Source organism: Entelurus aequoreus, linkage group LG07, assembly GCF_033978785.1.
Source record: "Entelurus aequoreus isolate RoL-2023_Sb linkage group LG07, RoL_Eaeq_v1.1, whole genome shotgun sequence".
Classification (NCBI taxonomy): Eukaryota; Metazoa; Chordata; class Actinopteri; order Syngnathiformes; family Syngnathidae; genus Entelurus; species Entelurus aequoreus.
In genome coordinates this window covers 40,173,384-40,185,416 of record NC_084737.1, presented here as the reverse complement: position 1 = coordinate 40,185,416, position 12,033 = coordinate 40,173,384, and the positions used below count along the sequence as shown (strand labels likewise).

The 12,033-nt window shown below is 40.4% G+C and overlaps 1 protein-coding gene across 1 annotated transcript in view; it reads right to left on the bottom strand.

The window, feature by feature from the left end:
• The window catches only part of LOC133653857 (glutamine--tRNA ligase-like), a 29,579-nt gene that overhangs the window by 3,067 nt on the left and 14,479 nt on the right, over positions 1-12,033 (bottom strand). Inside the window, exons 8-17 of the mRNA XM_062053617.1 lie at positions 10,017-10,091; positions 9,785-9,870; positions 9,627-9,713; positions 6,333-6,432; positions 6,156-6,234; positions 1,926-2,165; positions 1,746-1,838; positions 1,522-1,659; positions 1,232-1,319; positions 1,008-1,154 (exon numbers count right to left, since the gene is read on the bottom strand). Of these exons, the coding sequence (XP_061909601.1) occupies positions 1,008-1,154; positions 1,232-1,319; positions 1,522-1,659; positions 1,746-1,838; positions 1,926-2,165; positions 6,156-6,234; positions 6,333-6,432; positions 9,627-9,713; positions 9,785-9,870; positions 10,017-10,091 (1,133 nt within the window). The remainder of the gene's footprint in view (positions 1-1,007; positions 1,155-1,231; positions 1,320-1,521; positions 1,660-1,745; positions 1,839-1,925; positions 2,166-6,155; positions 6,235-6,332; positions 6,433-9,626; positions 9,714-9,784; positions 9,871-10,016; positions 10,092-12,033) is intronic.

Genomic DNA, 12,033 nt, shown 5'->3' with positions numbered 1-12,033 from the left:
CACAAACAAATTCCACAAAATTGAAAGCATACAATTGGCCAAAACATGTTTGTAAGAATTATGATTCAGTGGGTCTAACCCAGGGGTCATCAATTACATGATTAAGGGCGATAATTTTTTCGACAGACACTAATGGCCAAGTTCACAACTCCAAAACCTCACTACATATGCACAAAACAAGGCCTGAGAGTTATGTACATCATATTTACGTCAATGATGTGATTTATTAAAAAGAATAAAATAAAAATCAGTGGGAAGTTGTGCCCACCTGCAAACAAACTTTAGAGTGGTACGTACATTATTTACTTAAAAAAGTATGTGCTTAGCGTACCGTAACTACTCTACTTCCACAAGCTCGTCTGTTAAATAAATCGGTCAATTATATTTTCATCATAATTGATTGTGGAAATACAACGTCATAATAAATAACATGAACATTTAAAAGGTACACAGAGCATATCAAAAATGATAGTTCATTACATATAAATAATATTGCTTGTTATCTTCGACTTAATCTGCTCCGTTATCTCCCAGTGGATGATGCCATCTATGCTTGCGGTACGCACTGCAATGCGAGTCAAATTAAAGGAAATCAAAATAATCTGGGGATGTCTCGGATTTTCACAATAAAATGACCAACCTGCAACAGAATAGTGATTTTAAAAATAATTCATCGTCATTGTTCTGTTCAGAAAGCCATACAATTATTTTTTTAAATTATTGTTTGAATAATTTAATAGCCCATATATCCTGAATTCTGTAATTTTATTCTGGGGGCCAGATGGAAAGTTATGGCGGGCCGGATGTGGCCAGCAGGTCACCAGTTGAATGCCCCTCGTCTGAGATTGATAAAATGTTTCAATCAATCAAAGTTTATTTATATAACCCTTAATCACAAATGTCTCAAAGAGCTGCACAAGCCACAACGACATTTTCAGCTCCGATCCCCCATCCCAAAATCTAAACATTAATTTTGTCCATATTGTCTATTTCATCAATTAACATACCTTTGAGCCTTCAGGAAGGTTAACTATTGTGATTTTAAGAGGTTCCATCACGGTCATGGCTCGTGGGGCTGTCTCGTTAAGCACATCCCTCACACACGCTTCCAGAAGATGCGGCTCGGTTGTCGTCTGGGAAACGGTGACTCCCACCTAACAAAATGTCAGAAGCTTACAGTCAATCAGGAGTGAGCCCATATAACTACTCCTCAATTCATCCTTGTGCTTACCCGAGCACAGAAGTTGTTAATTGCCTCTGGTGGGAAGCCTCGCCTCCGAAGCGCAGTTAAAGTAAAGAGACGAGGATCGTCCCAGTCTCTGTTATTAGAAAGAATATGTCGAATTGATCGATTGAATTTGATAGAATTTAGTTTTTTATTTAGCATGAACACTTCAAGTTAAAATCTTACAAAATAATCAGTGTGAGTAGCAAAAACTCTGGTCTGTACATAAAGCATATTTGTTCTAAATTTTAACAACAACCAGAAACGCAAAAGACATGCATCCTATGCCATCTTACCTGACTGCGCCACTCTCTACCAGTTTGATGATCTTTCTTTTGGACACGACGGTGTAGGTAAGGTTCAGGCGGCCATATTCCCACTGAACGGGGCAGTACAGGTCCAGAGCATTACATAACCAGTAATAGGATGAGCGCCTGCAAAACAAAAAAAAAGCAGACAGGAGAACAATTTAGGCAAATTTTATTCAGAATGCCCCAAAGGGTAAAGACTGATTGTTTACCTGGCTTGAAACTCTTTGGTACAGAGTGAATGTGTGATATTTTCAATGGAGTCACACAGACAGTGGGTGTAGTCGTAAGTGGGATAGATGCACCTGATTTGAAACAATCGGGAATTAGGTGTTGGGTTTGTTGTGGCAAAGCCTAATTTCTAAAAAAATTAATTAGATGGGTAAGCTTACCATTCATCTCCAGTACAATGATGCGGCGTATATTTGATTCTGTACGCCACAGGGTCCATTTTCCCATCCTCCATGACTGTCTTCATCCTTAGTGTAACTTCTCCCTCTGCGAACAATCCTTTTTTCATCCTCTCGAACAAAACTAGCGATTCTTCAATGGGACGATCTCTCCATGGTGAAGGAGGAGTATTATGGCCTTTGAGTTCTTCCCCTTTCTGGTGGCACACATATGCATGACCCCTGTCGAAAGACAAGATTGAGTTATTGTCCATAATAGTTGTGCTTTTGCAATTAAGCCTAGTGCTGTTAAGCGATTTAAAAAAAATAGTGATTTATCATGATCTATAATTAATTTAACTAATTAATCTCTTTTTTTAATCCCACCTAAAACTGCAGATAGAAGCCTACAACTTGAAATTTCCTAATTTGAATTATTTACATTATTAAAACAGGTATTCAAGCAAAAAGAAGTGGCTTTGTAAAGTCATTTATTGTTTTAACAGACTTGAACAGATACAACCTGATTTATTTACTAAAATAAAAATCATGTCCATATAAAGTATTGAAGTTAATACATTAGAAACAGTTGTAACCTTGGGGGCTGAAGAGGTGTCGTCCCTTTGGGCGTCACCTGTTTGTTGTTTTGCTATAGTGTCACTGTTTGCAGTGTTCTCAGGAGCACATCCGTGGGAGCTTGAGGGGTCATCTATTGCAAATTACTCACCAAACCCGCTGGTTTACAGCACATACTGTAAACACCTGCCGCAAAACTGCGTGAAGACTAAGGTGGAGTCAAACAGGTGCAGTTCTTAATTTGTTGTGGACTACTTAAACAACTGCACTGTGTATTTATTTTTTGCTACAGCTAATTCTAAATGAATAAATAACAGCTCTTTGCTGGTTGAGGCTTTACGCAGTCGTTTGTACTCATTTTTGGTACACTGTGTATTTTTTGTCTTAATGGAGAATGTCTTAGAAGACCTTTTGGCTTACTATAAAATACCGTTCTCTAAACAAGATAAAGAGCAGGATATTAGGCATGCAGTGCACACTGCTTTAGCTGAGGAGAATATTATCCTTCCTGTTGGCGCTGTTTCCCACCGTGCTGCCGCAACACTTGACCCAGGGGTGCGTAAATTGGAGATGGAAGTGGAAATGCGACGTATCAAACTTAAAGAAAAATAACTACAGTATGAGTTTGAGCTGTGTAAGTTGGGAATGGAGGCATCTGTCCGATGAGAATCTGTTCAACAAGCCCAAATTGGATGTAAATAAATGCATGTGTCTAATCCCGCCTTTTTTTGGCAGAGATGTGGACATATAATTTGTGTTATTTGAGCGGATGGCAATGACCTTAAAATGGCCCAAAGATGTTTAGCCACTTTTATTGCAGTGTTGGGTAACACCCAGGAGGCTTATGCCTCTCACTCACCTGAGTCTAGTTGTGATTATGATGAGGTGAAGACTGCAGTGTTAAGGTTGTATGAACTTGTTCCGGAAACTTACAGGGAAAAGTTTAGTCAAGTTATAAAAGCAGACGGGCAAAGTTATACTGAGTTCAGGCATGAAAAAATAGCGCCTTTTAATCGCGGGTGCTTAGCACAAGATGTCAAAGATTTTGAACAAGTTTGTGATCTAGTTTTATAGGAAGAATTTTAAAATGGTTTTCCTGACAATATCGCAACATATTTAAATGAACAAAGATTTACTACTGTGTCTGCTGCTGTTATTTTAGCTGACGGGTATGTTTGGAACCACAAAGAAAGCTTTAAAAAAGACTTCTCTGTCGCAGAGAAGACCGATCACGCACAATCACTCAGGTAGTCAACATGTTGCACCGTCTAACTATTGGACAGCTAAAGTACTGCCCATATGCACGTACTGCAAGAAACCGGGTCATTTGATAAACAGCTGTTTCTTGTTGAAGAGCACCAAATCAAAACCAGTACTGCTGGTAAAGTCCCCTTCAGTGCCACATTATTTTAAAAGTCAGTGTGCGGATCTGGCTCTTTATTCCCCTTTTATTATGAAGGATGATGTTTCACTGTCTGATAGCAATGACAATTTTGACAATTTTACACGATACTGCGGCCTCAAAGTCTACTATTCTTGGTGGTGTGTTGCCGCATTCACATAAAACCTCTTCAAACATAACAAGCTGGTGCAGGCTTGGGAATTTACTTATGCACTCTTCAGCTCGAATCGGATTGGTGTCTGTGTGCCCTGCTTTTCCGATTAAAAAGGTATTGACTTCCTCTTAGGGAAAAATTTAGCTGATGTCTGAAATCTTAGGTAATCCTGAGGTTACTACCGTCCACAATGTTTTCAAAAAACCCTGATGAATTACAAATGGGGGGCAACACGGTGGCAGAGGGGTTAGTGTGTCTGCCTCACAATACGAAGGTCCTGAGTAGTTGTGAGTTCAATCCCGGCCTCGGGATCTTTCTGTGTGGAGTTTGCATGTTCTCCCCGTGACTGCGTGGGTTCCCTCCGGGTACTCTGGCTTCCTCCCACCTCCAAAGACATGCACCTGGGGATAGGTTGATTGGCAACACTAAATTGGCCCCAGTGTGTGTGAATGTTGTATGTCTATCTATGTTGGCCCTGCGAAGAGGTGGCGACTTGTCGAGGGTGTACCCCGCCTTCCGCCCGATGGTAGCTGAGATAGGCTCCAGCGCCCCCCGCGACCCCGAAGGGATTAAGCGGTAGAAAATGGATGGATGGATGGATGGAATTACAAATGGAATTTCCCACCGTATCTCCCCCGTGTGTTGACGTGTGTTATGGCTAAAGCTAACCTTTCAGATCAGTGTGAGGAGTTACAGGATAGTTTTATGGCAAATCTTGAAAGAAACACACCATCCAAGGTTAAAGGTCAAAGCAGCCAGATAGGACAAAAGTCACAAGGGCTGTTCGAATTTTGGTGGTCTGCACATGTCTCGGAAACATCTTATTTATGAACAGAAGCGTGATACAACACTCATCAATCTGTTTAAAATAGCGGTTTCAGTAAAAAAGTTTGTAGACAGGGCTACTAGATATTTGATTAAAAATGGCTTGCTGTTACGGAAGTGGCCCAACCTTCATGTCCGCTTGTGAAGACTCCCGTGTAAAAACTCAGATTGTGGTTCCAAGCATTTCTCGGTCTGAGATACTCAGTGAAGCCCATAACAGACCTTTTGGTGGTCAATTAGGGGTCACTAAGACGTACCATACTATTGGCCTTGGTTAAAAAAGGATATGCAATCACATTTTAAATCCTGTCTCACACATCAAACCTCTTGCAAATCTCACTTGTCTGTGGCACAGTTTTAAAGAAAAATCGGTGTTGACCAAAATTTTAAGGTTAGACACTTAAATCCTGTTGATAGGGTTTTGGTGTTTCTTCCTAGTCCCGCTTCTTACCTTCAGGCATGCTATTGTAGGACCTATATGGTTAAGAAACAAGTCAGTAACAGGGATTACATTTATCCTACCCATCCTATCCAAGCCAGTAAAAATTATGTTTTGGCTAATGCGTTGTCCCATGTGCCGTTGTGGTAAATGGTGGCCCTTTTTTTCCCCCTCTACCATTCACTATTTGGGGTTGGGGTGTTATGTACACCGCACTTACGCCCTCACCTGTGTCCAATTTACTAAGTGTTTTTCCTTTCTTTGTAGATTGTGATTGGACAGCAGATGGGTGCCCAGGAGCAGAAGCTCTCATTCACCCCAGGGAATCTCCAGCACAGCTGATAACCATGCACCTGCTTATGCTGCCAAGCCTCTCTTGATTAGCGACAATATAATTTGTACTTTAATTTTTTTGTTGAATAAATTGTTCAATAAGAACCAGTAAGTCCATAATGTCTGTCCTTTATGTTACAAGTCCCTTTTAAGACTAGACAAACCGCATAGGACCATCTGATTCGGACTACCTCCTGATGTGGCCCAAAATCTGAAGCGAAAATATCAGATTTTAAACATTTCGGAGCGTTTAGATTCGCAAAAAATATCCGGTCTGTTTAACTTGAGGGCCAAAAAAAATCAGATTCAGTGTCTAGTGTAAACGGGGCCAAATAGGTCTCATATACATAGGTTATGTCATCATGTCACAAACTTTATTTAACAACAGAATATGAACTCATTCACTTACAAGTTTTGGTTTCATTTTATCTTCTCTAAGCTTAAATAATCATAATTAACGCGATAATTGGACACCCCTAATTACAGTATACTTGTTGTACTTACCTGCGAATGAGATCCATTGCTAGATCGTACAGTAGCTGAAAGTGGTCAGATGCGTGCGTGACTGCATAAGGTGTGTAACCTGTGCAAGACAGTGTAGTTAAAAAAAAAAAAAAAAAAAACTCTGAATATGGAAAGATCTTTTTGATTTTCATCAGTTGTAAAAGTGACAAAACTCACCTAGCCACTCCACCATGTCTTTAATGGCAGTAAAGTATTTCTCCTCCTCTTTCTCTGGATTTGTGTCATCGTATCTCAAGAAACAAATCCCATTGTTTGCCTGGAAACGAGTGAAACTTTGAGGAAGACATTTTATTTCACATGTTAAAGGGGAACTGCACTTTCACAACCATTATGAAACACATGATGAGGGGTATATATATATATATATATATATATATATATATATATATATATATATATATATATATATATTAGGGCTGCAACAACTAATCGGTTAAATCGATTATAAAAATAGTTGGCGATTAATTTAGTCATCGATTCGTTGGATCTATGCTATGCGCAGAAGCTTTTTAAAAAAAAAAAAAAATTGTAAACCTTTATTTATAAACTGCAACATTTACAAAAAGCTGAGAAACAATAATCAAAATAAGTATGGTGCCAGTATGCTGTTTTTTTCCAATAAAATACTGGAAAGGATAGAAATGTAGTTTGTCTCTTTTATCCGATTATTAATTGATTAATCTAAGTAATAATCGACAGATTAATCGATTATCAAATTAGTTGCAGCCCTAATATATATATATATATATATATATATATATATATATATATATATATATATATATATATATATATATTTTAATGCATTGGTAAATAAATGTGATCAAAAGTAAGCTTACAATGGAGCCCATGGGAGCCTCTCTAATCTGCTTGTAAAGCCCTTAAAAAAACATCCAAACGCCTTCAATAAAGTTTTATACACAAAGATATATGTAATGTATTTAATATTTACACATTTTGATCATATTAGGCATAGGCGGCGCATTAATTTTACAAACGCATCACAACATTCACCTTTTTTTCCACTGATACTGGTCACTGCAGACTTTATGGGAGCCAACAAACATAAAACATCACTTACTGTAGGTCTGCTGTCAATGGGATGTTCATATACTCTCATTTAGATGAAGATTTGCTCAGAATCCTCACAAAGAAAAGGGGGGTTGAACCAATCGTCTTTTCCTGTCGTTCTTGCCATTTGTGGGTCTAAATAGGCTGTCAAAATGTACCAACTTCTTATACTATACACGTGAGAGGCATGATATAAAAAATCTTTAATGAACTTTGGCGAACAAGGCTACGAGAAAGTAGCTGATCCGTCAATGTCAACATTGGCACGCAAGCTTGTGATCACGAGTTTGTCTGCGTTGGCGCTTATAATAACAATATCACTAACACTTGGTTAATATTCAAGTCACGAAATGTAAATGGAGTATTGTTGGCACTTTTTGGATGGTTATTTATTGGGTTTTATGGGCAGAATAGAGGACCTCCCATTGGATCCGCTGTAAGCAGACTTATTTAAGTGTAAAAATGCAATTAAAAAAATACATTGGTCGTCATGTATTTCATAATGATTGTGAACAATAAGCAAAATTAAAAGCAAAAAAGTGCAGTTCCCCTTTAAGTACACTGAACAAAAATATACATTGCAATGCTTCTGTTTTTGCTCCCATTTTTCATGAGTTGACACAAAAGACCTATTCCTCTCAAATGTTCACAAATCTGTCAAAATCTGTGTTAGTCAGCATTTTTTCTTTGCCAAGATAATTTATCCCACCTCACAGGTGTGGCATATCAAGATGCTGATTAAACAGCATAATTATGTGTCTTAGGCAGCCCACAATAAAAGGCCACACTGAAATGTGCAGTTTTGCTTTATTGGGGGCCTGGGGGTGTCAGAAAAGCAGTTAGAATCTGCTGTTATCACCATTTTCCTCACGCAGTGCAAAACATCTCCTTTGCATTGTGTTGATTGTGGCCTGTGGAATGTTGGTCCACTCCTCTTCAATGGCTGTGCGAAGTGGCTGGATATAGGCAGGAACTGAAATACGCTGTTGTAAACGCCGATCCAGAGCATCCAAACATGCTCTATGGGTGACATGTCCGGTATGCTAGCCATGCAAGAACTGGGATAATTTCAGTTTCCAAGAATTGTGTACAGATCCTTGCAACATGGGGCCATGCATTGTCATGCTGCAACATGGCACAACAATGGGCCTCAAAATTCAAAATGCCATCAATAAAATGCACTTGAACTCGTTGTCCATAACATACGCCTGCCAATACCATGACCCTAGCCCCACCACGAGCTACTCTATTACGTTGACATCAGCAAACAGCTCTCCCACGCGACACCACAGGCTGCCTGCCACCTGCCACCTGCTCTAAACAGGGAAAACCGGGATTCATCCATAAAGAGAACGCCTCTCCAACGTGCCAGACGACATCGAATGTGAGCATTTGCCCACTCACATCGGACTTAACTTTAATTTTTGTTCATTGTATGTAATGTAGGATGAGGACGACGAGCATGCAGATGAGCTTCCCTGAGACAGTTTCTCACAGTTTGTGCAAAGATTCTTTGGTTATGCAAACCAAGTGTTGTAGCAGCTGTCCCAGTGGCTGGTCTCAGAGAATCATGGAGGTGCACCTGCTGGATGTGGAGGTCATGGGCTGGTGTGGTTACACGTGGTCTACGGTTGTGAGGCCGGTAGGATGTACTGCCAAATTCTCTGAAATGCCTTTGGAGACGGCTTATGGTAGAGAAATTAACATTCAATTCACGGGCAACTGCCCTGGTGGACATTCCTGCACGCTCCCTCAAAATTTGCGACATCTGTGGCATTGTGCTGTGTGATAAAACTGCACATTTCAGAGTGGCCTTTTATTGTGGGCAGCCTAAGACACACCTGTGCAATAATCATACTGTTTAATCAGCATCTTGATATGCCACATCTGTGAAGTCAGATGGATTATCTTGGCAAATAAGAAATGCTCACTAACACAGATTTAGACAGATTTGTGAACAATGTGTCTTTTGTGTACCGGTATATAGTAAAAGGGGACGGCGTGGCGCAGTTGGGAGGGTGGCCGTGCCAGCAATCTGAGGGTTACTGGTTCAATCCCCACCTTCTACCATCCTAGTCACGTCTGTTGTGTCCTTGAGCAAGACACTTCACCCTTGCTTCTGATGGGCCTGGTTAGCGCCGTGCATGGCAGCTCCCGCCATCAGTGTGTGAATGAATGTGTGAATATGTGAATGTGGAAATAGTGTCAAAGCGCTTTGAGTTCCTTAAAAAAGGTAGAAAAGCGCTATACAAGTACAACCCATTTACCATTTAAAAGTAATAGCTCTTTAAGTTCAACTCATGAACAATGGGAGCAAAAACACAAGTGGTGCGTTTATATTTTTGTTCATTGTAGAAATAAAAATGGAAGAAGTCTTACCTTTGCGTAACCAAAATTAAAGTTAATGGCTTTGGCGTGTCCGATGTGAAGGATGCCATTGGGCTCAGGCGGAAAACGAGTACGAATCTTAAAAGAGTTAAAACATCTGTCAAGATCTGTCATTATATTTTGTTCAGCCTCTTGTCTACATATCTCACCTGTCCACCAAAGAGCTCCATGTGCTTTTTCAGCAAGTTCATTGTGTTTGGTGTCACCACATAGCCCTCAGTTGTATAGTTCTCCCCTGCAGCACAGTTAAAGGTTATTGAGTTACACAACAAAACATTCTTTTAATATTGTATGTAATGTATTTCTTTTCAAAAGACACCAACATGTCTTTTGAAAAGAAATACACTAACTATTGATAATTTTTGTAATTTCCCTCCTCACCTGGTTTATGGAACTTCAGGGCCTCTCCTCTGAGCTGCTCCATTAGGGACTTTCCCTCTACAGAGGTGGCCTCGCCTAAACAACCAGCAAACATGTTTTTAAAAAACACAAGCAACCAGAGGTGGAAGAAAGTCAGCGTTTTGCAAGTCTCAAGTAAGTCTGAAGTCTTCAATCCCAGGTCTCGAGTCAAGTCTCAGGTATGGACGTGCAAGTCCTAGTCAAATCTCAAGTCAAGACAGGTTGAGTTCTTACAGGTCATGGGCACTAATTAGTGATTATGTTCACCAAATAAAAGCCATTTAACAATGTAATAATTTATTACATTTGACATATAAATCATATGCATTCTGACTTGTGTTATTTTCTCATACACCATAAACCCAATATGGTGAATGTTTCTATGATTCAAACCCACATTGTTCATGCTTTAATTTGATTGTTATTAGGAAGGCACATAGGTGAGAGTCACTACACACAAGACTGCCCTCACTGATGGTTTAACTTGAATAGGCCAACAACAATTATTCACAACATGCACGCGACACCAAAGCCAAGCACAATCACGCCCCTTTGAGCTGGGTAGAACTTTTCATCTGTTTTTGAATGTTTTGTTATTTTTTAAATTAAATGTTTTGCAATAATAGCACACATTTTGACATTAAAGCAAAGTCTCTACAGCAGACCTGGGCATTCTGCGGCCCACGGGCCACATCCGGCCCTTTGTGCGTCTCTGTCCGGCCCGCGTGAGGCCAATCATAAATTACAAAATACATTTAAAGGCTTACTGAAATGAAATTTTCTTATTTAAACGGGGATAGCAGATCCATTCTATGTGTAATACTTTATCATTTTGCGATATTGCCATAATTTTGCTGAAAGGATTTAGTAAAGAACATCGACGATAAAGTTTTGGTCGCTGATAAAAAAGCCTTGCCTGTACCGGAAGTAGCGTGACGTCACAGGTTGAAAGGCTCCTCACATTTGCACATTGTTTACACCAGCAACGAGAGCGATTCGGACCGGGAAAGTGACGATTACCCCATTAATTTGAGCCAGGATGAAAGATTTGTGGATGAGGAACGTCAGAGTGAAGGATTAGAGTGCAGTGCAGGACGTATCTTTTTTCGCTCTGACCGTAATTTAGGTACAAGGGCTCATTGGATTCCACACTCTCTCCTTTTTCTATTGTGGATCACGGATTAGTATTTTAAACCACCTCGGATACTATATCCTTTTGAAAATGAGAGTCCAGAACGCGAAATGGACATTCACAGTGACTTTTATCTCCACAACAATACATCGGCGAAGCACTTTAGCTACGGAGCTAACGTGATAGCATCGTGCTTAACTGCATATAGAAACAGACGAAATAAGCCCCTGACTGGAAGGATAGACCGAAGATGGGGGCCATGGATGAAGTGCTGGCTGTCCAGAGTCGGGACCCCAGGTGGACCACTAGCCTGTACATCGGTTGGGGACATCGCTGCGCTGCTGACCCGTCTCCGCTCGGGACGGTTTCCTGCTGGCCCCACTATGGACTGGACTCTCGCTGATGTGTTGGATCCACTGTGGACTGGACTTTCACAATTTCACAATATTATGTCAGACCCACTCGACATCCATTGCTTTCGGTCTCCCCTAGAGGGAGGGGGGGGGGGGTTACCCACATATGCGGTCCTCTCCAAGGTTTCTCATAGTCATTCACCGACGTCCCACTGGGGTGAGTTTTTCCTTGCCCGTATGTGGGCTCTGTACCGAGGATGTCGTTGTGGCTTGTGCAGCCCTTTGAGACACTTGTGATTTAGGGCTATATAAATAAACATTGATTGATTGATTGATAGCAGCAAAACGGCTATGAACGAACATTTGAAAAGAAAACCATCAACCAGTCAATCGTCCGCGTTAGCATACGTTGTCATCGTTACACAAAAACATGAATGTGTCATTTGTATCTGCTAGGGGTGTAACGGTACATGTTTTGTATTGAACCGTTTCGGTACGGGGCTTTCGGTTCGGT